This window comes from Callospermophilus lateralis, chromosome 14 (assembly GCF_048772815.1).
Source record: "Callospermophilus lateralis isolate mCalLat2 chromosome 14, mCalLat2.hap1, whole genome shotgun sequence".
NCBI lineage: Eukaryota > Metazoa > Chordata > Mammalia > Rodentia > Sciuridae > Callospermophilus > Callospermophilus lateralis.
Genome location: NC_135318.1, coordinates 29,916,812 through 29,938,355, shown reverse-complemented (window position 1 = coordinate 29,938,355; position 21,544 = coordinate 29,916,812). Strand labels below are relative to the sequence as shown.

The 21,544-nt window shown below is 41.3% G+C and overlaps 1 protein-coding gene across 1 annotated transcript in view; it reads right to left on the bottom strand.

Moving 5' to 3' along the window:
* The window catches only part of LOC143380151 (galactose mutarotase-like), a 51,476-nt gene extending 35,725 nt beyond the window's left edge, over nt 1–15,751 (bottom strand). The window contains exons 1-3 of the mRNA XM_076832918.1: nt 15,521–15,751; nt 7,843–7,997; nt 3,293–3,499 (exon numbers count right to left, since the gene is read on the bottom strand). Coding sequence (XP_076689033.1) covers nt 3,293–3,499; nt 7,843–7,997; nt 15,521–15,710 — 552 coding nt within the window. The 5' untranslated portion in view covers nt 15,711–15,751. The remainder of the gene's footprint in view (nt 1–3,292; nt 3,500–7,842; nt 7,998–15,520) is intronic.
* Between the last annotated feature and the right edge of the window lie 5,793 nt (nt 15,752–21,544).

The following is a 21,544-nucleotide window of genomic DNA, read 5'->3' as shown; positions in this document are numbered from 1 at the left end:
TACAAAACCATGATGGTATTAGATTGACATCTACAGCCCACATAGAGGACTGAAGAGTCCCAGGAAAGGACAGCCAGACCAAAAGAACACCTCCATCCTTTCTTTGCATATATGAGGCTTGAGAGACACAACCTCGCCTACACCATCCAGTGAGCAAAGCCTGCAGGAGATGACTCCTGGCCTAGCATTTATCAGGTCTTCACTCAATTTCCACAGGTGCCTGCCTCCTTCCATTCTTTTTTTTTAAGATAAATGCCCATTTTTATCCAGGATGCTATTCTGATTTCTATGAGCATAGCTGAGTTGTACGTGTTCTAGAACCTCCCATAAATAGAATCCTATGGTAGATATTCTTTTGTGTCTCATAAGGTTTTTGAGATCACCCATGTCATTGGATCAGTAATTTGGTCCTTTTTACTGTTGATAATATTCTACTATACCATTATGTCACCATTTGTTTACCCATCCTCCTGATGGGTAGATGGACTTGTGGATTGTTTACAGTGTTTCACTATCATGAACAAGCTGCTTAGGAGTTTCCTTTTCTCTTTTTCTTTTTTGTTGTTTTTAAAGTAATGGGCAGGAGGAAAATGAATTAACAAAAAAAGTCACATTGCAAAAAAATGGATGAGTCTGACTTTATAGGAAGAGGCTGGGAGGAGCAGGAAAAGAATGCTTACTGCGCTCCCAGTGGCCTCTGGGTCACCAAGTAGCACTAATATCCCTTCCTGAAAGAGAAGCATGATTCAGTTCACGCCTCTTCTGGTCTGGAAAACTCCAATGATCTACTCTGGTGGAATATTACTGTTAGACCCATTTCCGTTCAAGGTTGATGAACACTTGGCAAGAAATGTTGACTCACAAACAGATCTTGAGATCCATCTCTGAGTTCAGTGTTTTGGTGAACTTTGCTCGATTAATACCAGTTTCAACATTAGCCATTTACAAAGCCCATTACAACTTGCATAGAGATTTTAAAACCTTTTCTGTTCATTGCCACAGTTTCTGCCTTAAGTCATCTTTTAATGTGTCTAGCAGGAGTAACAGACACTGTTGACTAGTATTGGGTTCTATTCTCAGCACCACATATAAGTAAATAAAGGTCCAACAACAACTAAAAAAAAAAAAAAAAAAGCCAAGACACTGAGGAAGTAGAACGGAAAAATGGAAAAACTTGGTCCCTTGATGATGATATCTACCTAATCATACCAGAACCACAGCTATTGCTTTTCATCTCAAATTCCACTAGGCCTGTTTTCAGAGGTCTTTAGGTTAAGTTTCAAACAGTTCTCACATCCTACCTCTCAGACCCCCCAACACACAAACTAGAAGTAGCAAGCCAATGCTTGGGCCCCAAAATAGAACAAAGATACCATTTGTTAGATTTAGAAAACAAAAAAAGTGAACAGATGTAACATGAGCTGGCTACTTTATTCATTTATTATTTTTGTGCTAGGTGCTAGGAATTGAACCCAGAGCCTGTCCATGCTAGGCAAGTGCTCTACCAGTGAACCACATCCCAGCTAATTACTTTAAATATTATGTTTTGAATTATTTCCCTGGAGAGGGCTTGACATATGATAATGCTTCCCAGGATAGGGCAAAGGATGTTCTGAATATGCAGCGGCTCTTGACCCCAGGCCTGGTGACCATCCATTCCTACCCAAATGACCCCAAAGGCTGGTGCCCTTAATGCTGAGGCTAGTGGTTGTAGATTTGAGCTGCACTTACTAAGACAGTCTAAGAAGGGAGGTTTATATTGACTGCTCTTCTGGGTGGGGTCTGATCTAGGAAAGTATTCATCCTCTGCAAAGAGATTCAGAAATATCTGTCACTCCAAGTCCCTGCAGGATTAGAAAGGTGACAAATGCAAAGAGCCTTAGTAAACCTTAAATTCCCATTTTATCTCCTTCACTGGAAGAACACTGGCAGATGTAATACTTCATGTGTAATTTCTCTTTCTATTTCTGAATCAATTCATTTAGATCATTCCCAAAGTTGTAAAATAATATGTCCTAAGCCTATCAAAATTCAGAAAACAGAAAAATCATCACAATTTGCTATCTACCTAAAACGACATAATGTGTTTTGTTTTGTTTTTCTTTCTCTATTTCTGCCCTTTCTGAACCCATTTTAAAAAGTAGATCCTCTTACGAATGGGTGTTTTTGTTTTCTTCTTAGCTTTTGGTTTAGTTTTCAGATTTCAGGAAGGATGATGGATGTTCTAGAGATAAGATCAAACAAGGGAAGAGCCATATTTCTTATTTTTAAAGGGAAAACTTTGGAAATTTTATCAGAATCAATTACCTCTGTTATTTAAGAAAATTATCCACTCCCCCCTCTAAAAATCAGCAAATTCCTAAAAGTTGGGGAGGACAAAAATGTAAGCTAATGCTTGTTGGCTGTACATAGGCTTGAAGGAAATCATGCCCACATGATTCAAGTTGAGTGGACCATGATTTCTTCAGATAATGAGGAAGTAATAGATAGAATCTACAGAGCTGGGCTCAGCCTGTTTTCTGCCTCCTGTGATAGCCTCCTCAATAAGCTGAAATGTTCCCTTTTGAAGGGAATGAGGTGGCTTAGAGGGGATCCCTCAAGGGCACTGTCAGTGGCTCTCTACCACCTGTAGGGAGACATTTTAAGAGTCCTCCTCCTGGGGCTTATCCCTGGGCTGACAACTTCATAAAGTGCTGACAACTTCATAAAGTGCTTCTGACAGGAGCTGATAAATAATAGGTAGCTATTATTACGAAATTAAGAACATGCCTCTTATTCTAAAACAAACAAACAAAAACAAGAAAACCTCCAGGTCTTCTAAATCCAGGTCTAATGCTCTTTCTACTGTCCTGTGCAGGGCATGACTGGCCACCAGAATCCCTGGAAGGAGCTGGTGGGCTGCACAGTGGAAGTACACTAATATTAAAGGGGCTGGTTTAAGTATAATTGGGAGGATTATATCTGCTTCCTTAAATGGAAGTAACTGGAGGGGGATGTAGGAGTACAATAAGGGAAGCAGATGTGAGCACATGCTGGAATCAGATGAAAGTAATTTCTTGAAATAGCCACGAGAACAGATACCCTCCTTGACACAGTACAATGTATTCATTCCATCTTCTTCCTCTAGGACTTCCATTTATTGAACACCTACTAGGAGCCAGATGCTCTCCTGGGCTCTTTTCATCATTGTCAGGACCAGAGTAAGTCCCTACTGGGTTGGTCTCTCCAGTCACAGTCCCTGGTTATTCCACGAAGCAAGTTACAGCAGGAGAGAAGGAGCGAGTTCACTTACCTGGCCGGCCAGGTTGAAGTAAGCATGGTTGGTCAGACTGACTGGTGTGGTCTGACTGGCTTGTGCTCTATAGTTGACCACGAGCTCCCCGCCATCCAGGGTGTATGTCACCCAGACTTGTAACTCTCCAGGGTAGCCTTCCTCACCAGCTGGACTGATGCGGGAGAATTGGACGCCATTTGAGAGCACCTGAGGGGTCCAGAGGACCTAGAAAAAAGTGTTTTCAAAGCTGCTTATTTGCTTCAATCCCAAGTTAAATGCCACACTTCAATACTTAAGGATAACTGATTCCAGAAAGGGAGTTCATCAATCATTAAGGCTTGGATTAATTAGTGGCCTGGATTTGAACTAATCTAAATCTCTGATTTGTACAGAAAAGAGGCATTTTTTTTTTTTTCCTGTTTACCTACTCCCATTCCTTATACTCTTTTTTTTTTGGCGGCGGGTGGGGAGGGTTATCAGGGATTGAACTCAGGAGCACTTGATCACTAAGCCACATCCCCACCCTATTTTTCATATTTTTTATTTAGAGACAGGGTCTCACTGAGTTGCTTAGCACCTCACTTTTGCTGAGGCTGGCTTTGAACTCACAGTCCTCCTGCCTCAGCCTCCAGAGCTGCTAGGATCACAGGCATGTGCCACCTTGCCTGGCTCCATTCCTTATACTCTTTCCTCTTAACCTTACATGTATGTATCTACTATATTTTCCTCTTTGAATTTTTCTTGGATATATATTTATTTTAATCTTGGTGCTCCATTCTGGTGTTGTGTAGCAATACCTTTTTATAGCACTAAAAAATAACCTTAATAAATCAACCCCTCTCTCTGGTGTACTGTATACAAATATTAATGAAGAACACTCCAAGTTTCTCTTATTCCCTGGACAGAGTTTATAACAAATTGGCCACTTGTTCCATTAGGATCAGTTCCAGCCCACAAGTCAGGAGTCATGGTTTTGGAGCCAGATCTGTTCCTAGTTCACTGTGTAAATTTAGGCATCTATCACTTCCATAAAATTAAAGAGCTAGAAAAATTACCTTGAAGCTTTTCTCTGTGTTCTAGAAAATTCTAAGAATGGCAAGAAAAATATGAAGAGAAAAAAAAGAATCTTGAATTAACATAGAGGTTCCTCTTCACTTTGCCTGAAAGGCCCCAAGATCACACTTTCAGGGAAGGGAAAACCAGCATTTATCAAGTGTTCGTTATGAAGAAAGGCACCTAGCCAGAAACTTTACAGACATTATCTCATCTGTCTACTTCAAGTAGTGCCATCATTCTCATTGAGTGACCACACACTGAGGCTCAGGAAGGGTAAACTGCTGGCCCCAGGTCATGCAGCTGGTAAGTGATAGTGGATTTGACCCAGCCCCAGCCTGTTCCCTTATGTTACAATAGCAGCATGAGTTGACCAGAGTCCTGGTCCTTTAGGGAGCTCTGGGATCACTAGTAAAGAGCTTATTGCACACATGAGACCTCCAATCTGTGGAGTATTCACCAGTCACTGATGCCTTACATAAATCACCTTACAAGGAACTTTTTGGTTGAACTAAACGAAATGACCGTCCCTGTAGGTCAAAACTGTTGAACACTGGCAATCTCTTATAGTTCCAACTAATATTATCCCCACTTTACAGATGAACAAATTCAGTTCAATGGAGTTAACCTGCCTGTTTCTCCCCATACATTCCGGAGGTCTAGAATAGAACCCTTTAATACAGCATAGTTTAAAAAGAAAAAATATTGTTTAAAATCATACATGTAATTAGTGACAGAGCTAGGGTTCCAACTCAGGTCTGGCTATCTACATGATTTCACATCTTAGTTTCAGTGAACAGCTTTATTCAAATCTCCATTTTCAACAGAAGAGTCAAACTCTCACTCCAAACACAGTTAAAAGACAATGACCTTCTGAGTCGGAGGAATGGCCCTGCAGCCCAGGCTCTGCCCATTCACTCCAGCCTGGGTCTGGCTCTCACAGGTGTTCTGTCTGCCAGGAAGGGGAGCCCAGCAGGGATGGAGGTCTCTACCTTCAACTACCATGAGAGCAGCTGGCGTTGACCCAAATTCACTGAGCTCAGTAAAAAATTTAATTTACATCCTAATTATCTCTCAGAAATATTGAACTTTCAAGACACTTAAAATAGGAAGACTGTTATATGTGTAATTAAAAAAGAAAAAAAGAATTCCCCAAATGGAAAATTGTAGGAATTAAATATCTGAAATAAAGTGTTCTTACCTTTCTACCCAGATTTTCTTCTTTAGGGAAAGGAAAGAATGGAAAGATTTTGGTGTAAACAAATATTTTCAGTTACGTGTAATTCCCATTCATGGAAGAATTTCTCTGACATTATAGTTTCTAACTCTCCAGAAACTCTAAATCTGCAGACTTTCTTATACTATTTCAAATCCTGTCAGGTTATTTAATTTTCATCTTTTAAAGAATTGTGCTGATCTGCACAGAAAAATACCCCCCAACCTAAACTATTCATTTAGTAATTGTTGAAATCCAATACACTTAAAATAAAGTCCATCTGATACTGCTAACGATACCTATCTAAAAACTTACTGCTGAGAAACTTTCAGTGGCTCCATAAGTATTCTCAGCTTTTCTCCACCCATCTCGGGGGCCCCAGTATAGCCATTCTGTCTAATACCCCAGATTGAATGAAATGTTACCTGTTCTTCAAAAGCTGTTCAAGTCCCACCTCCATAACTGTTCATTTGTTCATGTTCAGCTCTTCTAGTATACCGTTAGCATCTATGTTATGGTGCCTGTGGAAGCTCAGCTGTTAATAGTTATGTAAGGGTCCATCTGCCTCATTATACTGTGAACCTCAGGAATCCCCAGTCTGTTATGCTCCGTGGTTCACAAAAGGGGCCCACTGCACGGGTTTGGGCTATGGTTTGAATGTGTCTTCCAAAAGTTCATGTGTTTAAAATGTAATTCCCAAACTCATGCTAATGATATTTGGAGATGCAGCCTTTGGCAGGTAGTTAGGATTAGAGGAGGTCATGAGAGAGGTAACCTCCGATGGCATCAATGGTTTTGCTGCAAAAGGAAGAAAGACCCAAACTGGTACAGTTGCTCATTCTTGCCATGAGATGCCCTCTTCCATGTTAAGACGCAGCAAGAAGGCCCTCACTAGAAGCTGGCACCATACTCTTGGACTCCCCAGTTTCCAGAACTGTGAGGGGAAAAAGCCCTTTGTCTTTATACATGACCCAGTCTATGTATTTAGTCATAGCAAAGTAAGACAGATATGCATTCTTACTCTTCTCCTGTGTTAATAAAGGGAATACATATGAAGCAACACTGCAGAAAATACCACAGTGGAACAGAAGGAGAAGAGCAAGGTGCTGTTCTGAGGGTCCTCTAAAGATTCCTGTAGGAACTCGGCCCAGCTTCTTCTAGATGGGGTTTACTCGTGGACCTGGCATGTTCTAGAGGACCTCTGCCCTCTGCTCTTGGGCACAGCAGATGCTACTAGGGAAAGCCTTTTGCTCTCCCTAGGGTGAGGAGTCCATCACTGAAGAAAGGGAAGCCAATGGGATAGTCTGGTTCTTGGCTACAGAGAGGAAGCTGGAGGGAGAGGGGAAAACCTAGAGCAACCAACTTCCTTCAGCAGGAGAAGTGGAGGCCAGAGGCAGAAAAAAGGAAATTATGGCCTTTAGTTACCACACATCTTACTTCCTATCTTCTCTGTCTCCACTCTAGCAAACAACCTGGGTGGTATAATTTAAAGGAGAGCTCTCTGAAATTTTTTCCCTCAGAGACTAAAATGAGACTGGCAGGACTCTGAAGCAGGAGGCCAGGAACCCTGATCTCAGGGAGTAGCTTGATCCCTTTGCTTTCCAAGGATTGGAGTTTTTATTTAGGGAATGGAGTTGTTATTTAGAAAGGGGGATCTGGAGGAGCCTAAGGTAATTTCAAGGCACAAAGCACTTCAGTGGAAGGGCATTTCCGGGTGTGGTGCCACACTGCACAGGAAGGGTGCAAACAAGAGGAACAGGGAGGTGTATTGGATTGGGGGTCCCCACAGTGGCCATGAAGGACACCAGCAGCTCTAGTATAGCAATGAGGGCTTGGAGCCAGGCAGACCTGGCTGTCCCCTTTAGGAATCGTGTGCCTTTCACAATCTCAGATTTCTCATTTGAGTGATGATACAGGTCTCTTGGAAAGGTTGGAGACAACATATGTGAAGGCCTATGCAGTAGGGGGTGGGTATTTATCATTAACCCACATTTCTTCAACCTGATTCCCTGATCCCAACAACATGAGAAAGTTGTTCCACATCTTTCCTAAGTCAGGGGTCATGGTCCTTTCACTCAAGGATCCCTGCTTGTGACAGTCAGATGAACTAGAGAAGGACAGATCCTGGATATGGCCATTTGCATCTGCTCCCCCAAACCCTGGGAACAGCCTTTTTCCTGGATTGCTTTACCATGCACATATCCCAGGGCCTAGGATTCTGCTTGGCAACAGAAGACATGCTTGTGGGTACTCTGGGAAGTGGACCCAGAAAGGACTCTGCCACATGCCCTGGACTCACCTTGTCAAACCCTTTGAGTCCTCCATGGATACTGTTGGGCCCATAGTTAATGGCCAGGTGATACTCCTTCCCATCCAACTTGAATGTTCCTTTGCCAATTTGGTTAGCCACCCTTCCAATCACTGCTCCAAAGTAGGGCAGGTTTGGGAGGTACCCTGAAAAGACAAGGATGACAGTGTTTTTTAAAACTTCAAACAGAAGAGGTGTCTTACACTGCTGCCTGTCACTTTCTTCTTGAGGAAGCCGCAACTACCTACAAGTTGGCCATATCAAAGTGTTCATGAAAGCACAGAAAAATGGTATTTTTTTTCACACCTGACATTTTCCTGTTCCAGAAGTAATACATATTCATTACAAAAAGTTTTAAAGAATTTTATAACACACAAAGAAGAAATTTAAATCCTCCTTAATCTTATCACTCGAGAGAGAACCACTATTAATATTCTTATATATATCCTTCTGTCTTTCAGTGTAGTGTACATATGCATTTGCTTCTTTTTATAAACTGGGATCTTAGTGGGAATGTTGCTTCATAATCTGCTATTTTTCTGAGTCAATCAACTTTCTTAACTAAAAATTAGACTTTTGTGTAGTCTTGAGAGAAAACTATCTAATTCTTCTTTCTCTTTTCATGTTTTTGTAAAATCATATAATTAGTACATGTAAATATCTTTAATGAGAGTTAAATAATACCCAAGGACATAGAGTAGGATTGCCAGAGGAAATACAGGATGCCTAGTTAAATTTGAATTTCAAATAAAAAATGAATAATCATTTAACAGTATTTAAGTATGTTCATAGTATTAGTATGGAGGAGACAGTATAAGTTGTTTACCTGAAATTTAAATCAGACTTCTTATATTTTCATTTGCTAAATCTGGCAAACTTAATAGTGTAAAACATCTTAAAAGCCTTTCTTCATTTCTCTTCCTTCTTAATGTCAATCATTGTTAACAGTTGGGAATGTACAGTTTTTTCAAAAATTGAATTAACTACATATAAGCATACATGCAAGAAGACAAACACATGTATATTCTATACAGATATAATTGAGTTATACACATTGTTCTGTAACTTTTCATTTATCAAATATCTTAAGGTTTCTCCCTGTTACTACCTATCTACCATATTCCTTTTGATTGCTACAGGGCAAATTGATGAGAATCAAATGTTGCTGGGCTTTTCTTTTTTCTTTTTTTGGTGGTAGGGGTTATAAAAAGCAAAGCACCATTGTTGTAGTTAAAACTCTAAACAAGGGCATATTCCAGTAAAAGTACTTAAAGTACTCTTCTTAAAGTTTTTCTCTTCTTAAAGTTTACTATTCTTACAGTTTTTTAAAGTTCTTCTGTGGTTTTCCATGGAACAGATTAAGATTTGGAGATAGTTTGTTTTTGCATTTTCGCCAAAATTCCTTTTTGTCACTCAAATGCACTCTGGATTCCATTCTCCTTCCCTGGGGTACTCTGTATCCTCCATGTCTAGTTAGGATTAGCAAAGAATGGAATTCACACATATGACCTATTTTTCCACAGCTGGAGGGGCTCTCAAGATACAGACCCTGAATCAGCCAGTGGCTGGTCACTGTTCCCATTACACAACTGGTTGGGCACAAGTTAATTATTCTCTTCCAGGTCCTGGTTCCTTCCTCATTAATCCATGGTGCCTCAGAATCTTGTAAATGAACTATTATAACAGCGGACACTTAGTCCTTTCTAAGTCCTAGACACTTTCTCAGGGCTCTACATTTAATTCATTTCATCCTCAGAACATTCCTCTTAAGTAGATACTATTATTGCCCCAGTTTACTGATGTGGAAACTGAGGACAGAAAAGTTTAGTAACTTGCTCTAAAACACTAGTTAGCAGAGGAATCAAGACTTGAATCTAAGTAGTCTGGCTCCTAATACATACTCTTAAGCTTTGCCTACCAGTGGTCCCTTCCCCCCAACAAAGTACCAAAGTATATAAATGCTCAATTCCTCATATAAGATGGGGTAGCATTTGCATAAAACCTATGCACATCCTCTTTCTTTCTTCTTTCCTCAGTACTGGGGATTGAGTTATATCCTCAACCCTTTTTATTTTTATTTTGAGACAAGGTGTCACTAATTTGCAGAGGCTGGCCTAGAACTTGCAATTCTCCTGCCTCAGCCTCCTGAATATCTTGGATTACAGGTGTGTGCTACTGCACCCAGCTCCCTCCACATACTTTAAATCATCTCTAGGTTATATATAATCCCTAATACAATGCAAATGCCATATAAATAGTTTTTGTACTTTACTATTATTTAGGGAATGACAAGAAAAAAAGTCTAAACACATTTAGTACTATTGCAGTTTTCCCTCAAATATTTTTGATCAGTGGTTGGTTGAATTCACTGATGCAAATCCATAGATATAGAGGGCCAACTGTATTTAGCAAGCACCAGGCATCCTGGTTGGCCCATCTAACCACCATCTCTAGGCACTGGTGAGGTTCATTGCTCAGTCAGTTCCCACCTTCTCCCTGCTTCCACTTTCTGAAGCTGTAGCTTTCAAACCCCTTAACAGTGGTTAAACAAAAGGAGTCCCAAAAGGCAAACAACCTCTTCTTGGTTTTGTTTCATCTTCTCTTTAGACAGAAAAGGGGATAATCCCTCTCCTGCCCACCATCAGGGGTCATGGCTGACCCCTCTATAACAAAAGACAGGTTGACAAGAGAAAAGCATATTTGATTATAGTTTCACATGACACAGGAACCTTCAGATTGAAGACTCAGAGATCCAGGGTGAACTAACCATTTTTATTCTTAGGAGAGATGAAGCACGGACAGCCATTTAGAAATAGAACTGAACAAAAAGGGTATAATCGTGGCAGACCCTGCAAGGTCTGTCTGCTCAGATTCTTCTTGGCCTGTCTGGAAAGCAATCCTTCCCCAACTATGAACCAAGACCCTTTCTAGAACAGGGGTCCTAGGACCTACAATTGAACAAGAGGTCAGAGAATTTTTTTTTATGGCTGACTCTTAGAGAGAAAGTGTGTGTGTGTGTGTGTGTGTGTGTGTGTGTGTGCGCGCGCAGGGGAGGGTTAGAGTAATATTTCTAGCTTTTATCTTGACTTTGGGGAAAAGGGGGTTCTAGTTTTTATGACCTGCCTTGGGGAAGAGCAATCCTACCTTCTATTGCTTGCCTCAGGGGAGAATGAGGAGTGACTGACAGGAGGGCAAGAGAAGGCCAGAGGAAACTGCTTTGAGGTTGCTTCTGCAGACATTAATTTGGGATGTCTGAACCCAGTAAAGTTTAAAAATGTAAAGAAAAGCAGATTGTCTAAACAAACAAACAAACATACCACAACTGACTGTGGCCATTTTTAGTCTGATATCATTTTTTTCCGCAAGTGTACCCAGGGCCCCATCCTCCACCAGAGGTATACTAGGCTTTGGAGACAATCTGACAGTAAAGCTCCTGCCACACTGGCTGGCAAGAATTCCCTCAGAAGCCACGACTCCTGGCAACAGTCCCTCAGCCCGTGGAGATGAAAAGTACCTGCCAGTTCCTTGGTTTAGATTAATAGTTTTTAAGAATTAATCCATTAGGGCACTAAGGTTGTGGCTCAGCAGTAGGGTGCTCATCTATGCAGATAGGGGGCCCTGGGTTCTATCCTCAGCACCACATAAAAATAAAGTAAAGGTATTGTGTCCAACTACAACTAAAAAATAAATACTAAAAAAAAAAAAAAAAAGGATTGATCCATGAGGACGGAGAAACCACTTATCCAAGCTGTCTCTGAAAAAACCTTAACAGAACAAATAGATTTCATACTATTTTCAAATGTAATTAAGCATTTGTATCAAATCAGTCTTATGGAAAAATGAAAATCCCCAAATTCTGAATAAGGAATGACTAAAAAGTTATTTTGCATTGCAGAAAATTCTGTTTTATGTGAAAAGTTCAAAGTTCCTAGGTCAAGCCACGAATACTGATTTAATCAAATCAGCTGCTGACGTGGGAGAAAGAGGACTGGGAAAGTCTGCTCCTTTTCCTGGGCAAGGCACTGGCCAGAATAAATCAATAAATGCTTAACCATGGTATATCGCCCTTTCCACTCCTCTAACCTCCCAAGATCCCCAACTATGACACCCACCTCAAAAAGCCCAAACCTTCACCAGAGTGCTCTAAAGTCTGAAATAAATTATTCACTACTCTCCCTCAAAACAGCCCAGCATGGTGGTGCAAAACCTATAATCCCATCTGCTCAGAAGGCTGAGTCAGGAGTATTGCAAATTCAAGGCCAGTCTGGCCAACATAGTAAAACCTATCTCAAAAAAAAGTACATCTATATCCATATCTATATACACATATATATAACATATAAATATATACATGCATTTAATTATATATGCATACATGCATATATCATAACAAGTAATATAGAATATATTACATATTATAACATCATTACTATAAATATTATTTATTTATAATATTATAAATATTAGTATAATAATATGTATAATAACATAATATTGCATAGTATATAATTTAATTATTATATATACATATATTAAATATATATGCATATATGCATATGTATTTAATTAATTTTTTAAAACCTCAAACAACATTTATTACTTGAATGACTGTCTTTGGTCAGATGAGGAAAAAACTGAACCTTAACTATCCAGGATCCTTTCTTAAGGACAACCACTGTGGCTAGTTTTCTTTTAAGGATGCTCTACCACTAAACTAAATTGAAATCCCTTTTTAATTTTTACTTTGAGACAGGGTCTCACTAAATTCCCTAGGCTGTCCATGAACTTGAGATCCTCTTGCCTTAGCCTCCCGTGTAGCTGGGATTACAAGAATGCATCACTATGCTGAGGTTAGTAGTTTCCTAATATGGGTTTTAATAAATTAGAATTAACCAAAGTAGTAGCAGAGAGCCATTTCTTACTTTCTGATTGAGGCAATATGCTTCCTATTATGATGTATGTGAAGTCTTATCTTTGGCAATACTAAAAGACAAGGCCTTATAAAAGGAAACTAGCGTCCACTTATGGTAACCTTGAAGATGGCTCAACATATCAGAAAGTATAATTTAATATACTGAGGGTGTTTTCCCTTTATATTGTCTTTTGAAAATAGTTTTCTTTCCTTTTATAATAAATTATCTGAATTATAGCACAGGAGTGAAAATGTCCATCTTGGACCAGCACCAAGAAGAATATTTGAAATGCTTTGATTTAAATTGGCATTCTGTGAAGCTGTGGTGCCTTCTGCTGAGAAAACGCCACTGAACATTCTCAACATATGTTGGTACCAGGGAGGGCAATAAAATACCAGCTAGATCACTATAATCTAGGGGAGCTAACGTGTTTTCTTCCTTTCAAGAACATTTGAGAACATTTGGGAAGGATTCTTTCACCGAGACTCCCACAAGGTTTACAGTCTCACACAGGATTATGTGAATGTCTTTGCACTTCCACACCTATCAAGAAACTGGTGCTTCCTGGGTGTCATGTCATCCGGAAGCTTGTCATCACAGTTCACATTCCATATGAATTCCAAAGATCTTTCTGCTTTTATATTCATGTGACTCTTAGAACTAAAAATTGCAGGAAATAAGAGAGGTGTGCATATGTCTGCAGGGGGTGGACAGTACCTTTCTGAATGGTGATAAGGGATGGTGCCCACATCTTTTTATCCCCAATTTTTTTCCATGGATCAGGAATTCCAGGTTAAATATCCAATTCTCCTTTGACTCCCCTGAATAATTTTGCATGAGTCAAGTAAACTCTTTGAGTTGCATGTGGTGGGCAAACTGTGATCCCAGCTACCTGGGAGGCTGAGACATGAAGATTTGGAGTTTGAAGCTGACTTGGACAATTTAAGGAGATCCTATCTCAAAATTAAAATAAAAAGGGTCAGAGATATAGCTCAGTGGTATAGCTCTTGCCTAGAATGTGTGAGGCCTAGTACTGAAACAAACAAACAAAAAACAGACGCAATCTTTTGTGGTTTTATCTGCAGCCTATAGCAGAGACAAGTGACTCAGCAAAGTGATTTTAGAGAATCCTCTTTGGTCACTTGCCTGTCCTCTTGCCTTCTAATTCTGAAGATGTGTGGAAGGGAAGTGATGCTGATCTTTCTCACATCCCCTACCTTTCTGCAGTCAGCCTCCTGTACCAGCCTCCTCACTTAAGTTGCTGCTAAAGAAGCATTTTTGTTTGTTTATTTGAGGTTCTGGGGATCTAACCCAGGGTCTCACATGTGGTGGGCAAGTGCCATAATGACTCATGGCAACAATAGATGGCTGTTTGGTAGTAACTGGGGGGAAATGAAAGAAAGGAATCTCACGGATTTTATGGGTAAGTTGTTTATCCATGTGGCTTACCAGCAAATATTCTCATAACAGGCTTGAAAGAAGCTGTAAGAACTGTAGGTGGGACACAAGTAAAAAAAGATTTTTAAAGATAAGAAATGGTATGCAAAACTCACAAAAGGCATTACTGGTTTTTTCTAGGTCATACCTAAAAGATCACATAAAGAAAACTGTGGGGCTCCAGGGCTGGTGAAGACAAGCAGAGGTGATCAACAGGACCTTCAGCAATATTCTTACAATAAATTTTGTTAAGGAAACTGAGAGTAAAGTTTTATGCTAAGTGGAAAACAAAACTCTCAAGAGTTTTTCTGTTGATCCCAAACCATGAGCCAAGTTAAACATCTAAATAACCTAACGGATAGAGAGACACACCAAAAGGGAAACCTCACCTCTTCTCATGCAGAATTTGTCCACACCCAACAGCCAGCAGAGCTTATTAATTCTCAGTTTCCGTTGGCCAATTTTATTTCAGACCCCATTTTCTGTTTAGTTACACCGCAGTGCCAAGAGATAGAACCATGTACCCATTCTCTGGCTACAATCCAACTGCAGTTGTAATTATACATTTATGGAGTTATTTGGGTTAAAAACCATCTCCTTAGCTAAATGGCAAGCTCTGTGAAGGGGGTGGGCGTGGGGGCTTGTCTGTGTTGTCGAATGTGTTACCAGAGTTTTAAAATGCATGAATTAACACATGATCCTAATTGCCCATAGACCCCATAGGGAGGAAGTCCATCTAGTTAGAGGTGGTCTTCTCCCTTTCCGTCAGTACATGCTTATTGAGCGGCAAGCAGGGTGGGCTGGGCTGGGCATCATAACCAAAACAGCCAAGCTCTCTGCTGAGCCTACACTCAGCTTAAGTTATGGAGCATTTCTGGGGCAATCAGTCTTCAAAGAGAATCTGATGAAGAGTAAGTAGTAGACGCAAGTCTTTGATTTTCCTCCTTCTGAAAAGAGCAGAACCAGAAGAAGATGGAGCCACGCCCCGCTGTTGCCAGCAGTTCAGTTTGCTTCAGGATTGCTGGAGTTTGGTCTTACTTTTTGCGTTAACTGAGGCAAAGCCTGAATGGATAACCAGCAGCCAAGAAACCAAGTCCTTTAGCTACTCGACTTGGAATCATTCTGGGTTTTCATCCCCCCCCCCCCAAGCTCCGGATCGCCACACTGCCCTGTTAGCCAACCCGCGCACTCCCCAGTTAGATCTCCCAAGATCACTCAGGGACTTTGACCTCAGTCCCTCGCTCACGGGCGGCCGAACGTTCGGGGTGCGTGAAGGGTGGTCCTGATCATCCCCTCGGCCCGGGATTGGTGGAACCCACCTTCCAACTCGGCAAAGCCAAGAACCACGTCGGAGGCTTTCCCCTGCCTGTCTTTGACCTCCAGAGCGGTGATGGTGCAGCCCCAGGAAATGATGTCCACTTTCAACAGGTCTGATTGTAGCTGGAACTTCTCCACGGTCCCTCCTCCGGAGGGCAGCTCTCCAAACACTGTTGTGGTCACCGAAACCATGGTGAAAGTTCGGGGCGAGCAGCTACTCTGTGCTCTTAGAACTCCAGCAGCCAAATTTAGGAGGTTACTGCAGGAGGGGGCGGGGCTCCGCTCAAGCTCCTCCCCTTCCTTGCCTGGATTTAGTGAGTGACACCTCCTGCCAAGAATATCCTCTGGGGCTTTTCCATATCCTTCCTTTGCCTGAGGTGACAGAAAGGCAAGCCAAGAGTTTACTGACCCTGGCTGCACTGTATGTTGGGAATGGTAATCTTTGGGAGGTGAAATTGCATTTTGGAGCCTGTAGTCTTTCAAACCCAAATCTTGAGTTCGCTGTGTCCCATCCCCTTCTCCTGCACACTTTTTCAGCGAGCAATGATCTGGTCATCATTGTTGATGGCTGATTGTCAGACAAAGTACTGGAAAATGTAGAGAGCAGACTTAGGGACAAAGAGGCAGATCTTGGGGGAAAATTCTGGTTAACACTCTGATGCAGAACAAAGAGTACAGAGGTAATTTAGAGAGGGGATAGATCATTGCAGGCTTCTTAGCACACTGATTGAAGATCTGCCCTTTTTGTAGCACAGGATGAAGCCCTAGACATGGTCCTGATGGAGTCACTGCTGAGGAACCTCCTCAGACTGCTGGCAACCTAGACATGGAGTGGTAGAGGGGCTGGCCCTCCTTTGGAGGTGATCAGAGATAGCTTCAGACTTTCTTTTCTTCAAGGAGGAGCCATGGGTAGATACCCATTTTGTTTCTGAAGTCCAAAGTTCCTTTAGGAAAGGATTAAGGGAACATGTAATTATTGTAGTCCCTATAAAGGTCAAGTACTGTACCTTTGTTGTCTAGTATATTCAGATGGGAGAGGAAAGACACTGAGGTCAGTGAATTCTTTTCTTGCTTTAGTGGGCCTCATAATTAAAGGCAGATTCCTAGCCCCACTCCTGCAATTTCTGATTCTGGGAACCTAGGACAAGATTCAGGAATTCTCATTTTTTCCCAACCCTCCGGTTATGCTAATGCAGATTATCTGGGTCCAGACTTGCAATATTGCTTTAAGGTCTGATAACTAACTCAGATATTTTCTCCCAAATTAGGATCTGATGGCAGAGGACTAAATCCTAAAGGACTGTGAGATGAAATACAGGCATGTCTGTATTTCTTTGCTAAATGTAGCAACTTCAGAAGAGTGTTGGCCCTGGAAAGGAGGGGAATACTAGGAGCCTAGAGTATCAATCTAGGTTCAATCCCTCTGCATACCTATCCCTTGTGCTTCGCCCTGCATTTGACCTGGTTCCTGGGTACTTCAGACAGTGTCCAGCTACACTGTGGTGAGTGTAGAAATCATCTGTGATCAGGAAATCAGGGGAACTGGGATGAGGTTCCTGTAATCAGATGCTAATAAAACATAATTGTCTCACATCCTTTTCTGCCTGTGTAGCTTGAAGGAGTATTTAGCATTCTTGCTGCAAAGTCTCAATTCTTCATCACTAAACAAGAATTATAATAGCAAAGGGAAAAAAAAAAGAAAAAAGACTTTTCAACAGGCTTAAGTCAAGCACAACCTATAATAACAAGAAGACCCAACCAAACAAGTCAAATTACAGACCGAATCACACTCATACAATAACTCAATGCATAGTGAGAAATATACTCATCATATTAGTACTATCTCCCCTTGTCCCCCAAGATCCATGTGGAAGGGCTAAGGTGGAACACATAATAGGTTAGCATTACAGTTGTAATCTACCATTTTTATGGTGAGTGGTAAGAAAGCCAGTTCTTTGTCTAGTAAAAGATGTTACCTCATACCTCATGGCTGCTCATTGCAAACATAACCCTGATAAATGGCTGACTAAAGAGTGGTCAAAATTTTTCATTTTTTTGGTATATCCAAAAAGTTGTTCAGGGATATCCAGGACCCTGGCAGATCAGCTCTCTCTGCAGGTGGTCCAAGACTGGTATGGCAGCTCTGCTTAATGTCATCTGGGATGTCATTTAAGTTCCTTCTAACTTGTTGTATAACCATCCATAGAATATAATCTGAAGTACATTTGGTTGACAAAGTGTAACTCCATGTCTACAGTCAGAGCAGCAGAATGGAAAGAGAGGACACAGGGAGAAGGAATGTTGGAGAAAGGGCACGACCCCTCCTTAAGGATATATCCTGAGAGTTCCATACATCATTCCCCCTCATACTTGTTGGCCAGAACTTGTTAAAATGATCATTTTAAACTGCAGAGTAAGGTTGAAAATGTATAATATTTATTTTAGGCATTCTATTAATATAGTATGAAGGAGAATAAGCAGTACTCTGCTACACTCTATCAAAAATTGAGAGTATTTAAATACATGTTTTCTTGGAAACTTGGAGAATTGACATTCCTTCTCTCCTTCATACATAATGAGAACCTGGGACAGATGATGATTCACTTCTGCATGTTGGGCTAGAGACTTGGAGAATCAAAGAGGGAAAGCCTGAAAGAACCTAGATAGAGTCATTATGCCTAGAAGGTGGTAGTACAGTGTGGGAACCACTTTAGTGATGAGCCTGTCAACAGAAAAATCCAAGCCACATGAGATTTGTCCCCAACCTCCACAGAATTGGATACCATGAAGGACATGGAAAACCCAAGGTGGTCCGCCCAGAATTTGGCTGTCTGTGTCTTGGAAGGAGAGATTGAGCCTGAAATGGAGGAAGGGCTTCCAAGGAGTCATCTCTCACCCAGCATAGGTACAGTAAGGAATTTCCTTATCCAGAGTGACTGGGAGCAACCTGGGATACCACCCAAGTATTATGTAGCTCAGGTCTTCAGGGATGAACTTGCAGCTGGCAGGTGCTTTCCACTAGTGCATGGGAGTTCTGTAGTATAGCTTTCTACTCCCAGGGAAACTTTTCCCTGTGAAACAAACTCTGCTCAAAGTAGAAGCACTTGACTGGCTAATCCCACTTGAACTTCTAAGCACATTGAGCCTCAGGTATATCCCTTGATTTGTGCCATCTTCTACCAAGTTAACCACATCTCTCTCCCTGCAGGGAGGTGAGACAATCATTCAATCCACTTCTATAGTCTGGATTTTACGTGTCTCCCAAGTGTTCATGTGGTAAAGGTTTGGTCCCCAGTGAGGTACTATTGGGAGACAGTGGAACTTTTAAGAGGTGGGGCCTAGTGGGAGGTCTTCGGGTCACTGAGGGTACACCCTTGAAGGGATATGGGGGGGGGGCTTGCTCCTTCCTCTTCCTCTGTTTTGCTTTCTGGTCATAAAGTGAGCAGTTTTGTGCCACCATGCACTTCAGCCATGATGTACTTCCCTGCCACAGACCCAAAAGCAACAGTATAGTTTTGAAATCTCCAAAACTATGAGCCAAAATAAAACTTTTCTCTTTATAAGTTAATTATCTCAAGTATTTATTATACTGGTAAGAAGCTGACTAATACAACCAGGTTAACTTTGTTCTAAGTGGGATCCAAGCAGTGGGAGTTCCTACTAAGATACACCACATATAAAAACAGAAAAGGAAGGAGACCTATTTGAATGGCTTCGGTTATGTCATTAGGGATCCCAGAATGTTTTTTTGTTTTTTTTTTGCCGGGGGGCTACCAGGGATTGAACTCAGGTGCACTCAACCATTGAGCCACATCCCCAGCCCTATTTTGTATCTCATTTAGAAACAGAGTCTCACTGAGTTGCTTAGTGTCTTACTTTTGCTGAAGTTGACTTTGAACTAGTGATTCTCCTGCCTCAGCCTTGTGAGCAGCTGGGATTATAGGTGTGCTCCACCCCGCCCAGCTCCAAGATGGTTTTAATGTGTCTCTCCACAATTCATGTGTGGTAGTATTAAGAGATGGGATCTTTGGAGAGATAACTGAGGATAAGTGCCTTACAAGAGAGCCGAAGAGAATATCTTAGGCCATTTTGCCCTTTGATCTCTTCTGTAATGTTGAGAATACATTCTGTAATGTAAAGCAGAGACCTAGCCCTCACCAGACCCAAAACTTATAGGCACCTAGATCTTTGGACTTCCCAATTTCCAAAAGTATGAGGAGTAAATTTCTGTTGTTTAGGAGTTATGCAGTCTCCAGTATTTTTGTTATAGCAGCATTAATGGACTAAGTCAGGTAGCATTGATTGGTGAGATTGTGTGTCCTCTTTAGAAGGAAAGAAAGGAGAGTGATAGTAAAGAGTGAGGAGATAGAATTTAACAATAAACACCAGAACAGCAGCATGGCTGCAACACCAAGCACAAGGGTCAGGATAACGAGCCTTTTTGACTTGTTTTCCTGGGCTCCTAGGGCCTGGGCTTCTCGGGCACATTTGAGTGAAAATGGATGAGTGAGTTTATTGTAGCAATGTTGAGGGGCTCTAGGAAAGGCTTGACTACTGATAAACAGCTAAGAGGAACTAGGATAAAGAATCTAGTTAGATAAGTGAGGTCTGGTAGACAAGCTCAAAGGCCAACAGGCAGCTCAGGCAAAGTCTAGCCAGAGTCAAGGCCGTCAGTCAGTGTATAAAATTAGACTAGTAAAGGGGCTGCACCCTCTTCTACAGTCAAGATCCTTTCACCAAGCATGGTATGGATTATAATTCAAAGTCTGGGTCAGAAGGCGGGCAAATCTGGTCCTCCCTGAGGTAGGCTTAAACACAGAAATGGAAGCCCCATTTCTACTCCTCTTCAAAAGGCTTGTACTGAATTTAGGTCAGAGAATTGCAGCGGAATTACCATTTCTCGGCTTAACCACATTCTATAAAGTTAAACATGCTTTTACAAAGGCCAGGTGAGGTCAGGAGGAGAGGAAATGTGACAGGGCCTCTGTGGAGTGCTTTATCTTTTCTGACATCAATTGTGTGTCATTTCTCGTTACACTAACCAATTCTACGAACCAATTGTGTGTCCAGTCATTTGTTAGGGCTCAGAAAATAATATTCCAAAGTATGGAATATCGTTTGGATATCAGAAGCAGATCTCAAAAAAGCAAAATCTCTCTCTTTGACCTACTTCTGCTCTGTCTCCCACTCTCCTCTTTTCCTCAAGGTAAGGCATGGAAACCAGAACCTCTTTTCCCCAAAATAATCCATAAAGCCTGAAAATATTACTCCAATCTTCCCTTACCTTTCTGTCTTGGAACTGGTCAGAAAGAAACTCTGACAAAGTTATCTGATGGTAGATCAGACATTTCAGAAGGGGTTCTACCCCATGCCCAGATGGAAGAAATGCCTAAGAATCTAACAGACAGGCCTTGCTGGGTTTCCCCACTTCGATCATACTTCTTTTTTATCTTTTAATAAAAAGTCCCACAGCATTTATTGTCATCTGATAATAATATAAAGGTAACCAAAACAATATGAACAAATGTTTTATAACTATACTCCCAGCAAAGGTTACCTGAAAATACTTAACACTGTGAGCACAAAGTTGTTTTTTCTGGTGATCAGCCTCCATCCTAAAGATACTGCTCCCCTCCTTCATTATAAATCATCCTATTGGCATGTAAAAGACACTTTTATCACTGAGCAGTGTTAAGAGAAGCAGATCTTCTTTGGGATCCTGAAGATTCTGCCTCAGGTTGTACTCTCAGGAAAAGGAATCAGAATTCACATGGACTAGTGTCTACTGTGTGTCAGGTGACATGCGTGTTGCTTATTTTTATGTGGTCTTACGGTTTGGATCTGGAATGTCCCCCAAAGCTCATGTGTTGAAGGCCTACCTCGTCCCCAGTGCAGCAGTGTTCAGAGGTGGGCTCTTGGGAAGTGATTGGATCCTGAGGGCTGTCACTTCATCAGTTGATTATGCACTGATAGCTGATGGACTACTGGGGGTGTGTGAAAACGGAAGGTAGGTGGGGCATGGAGAA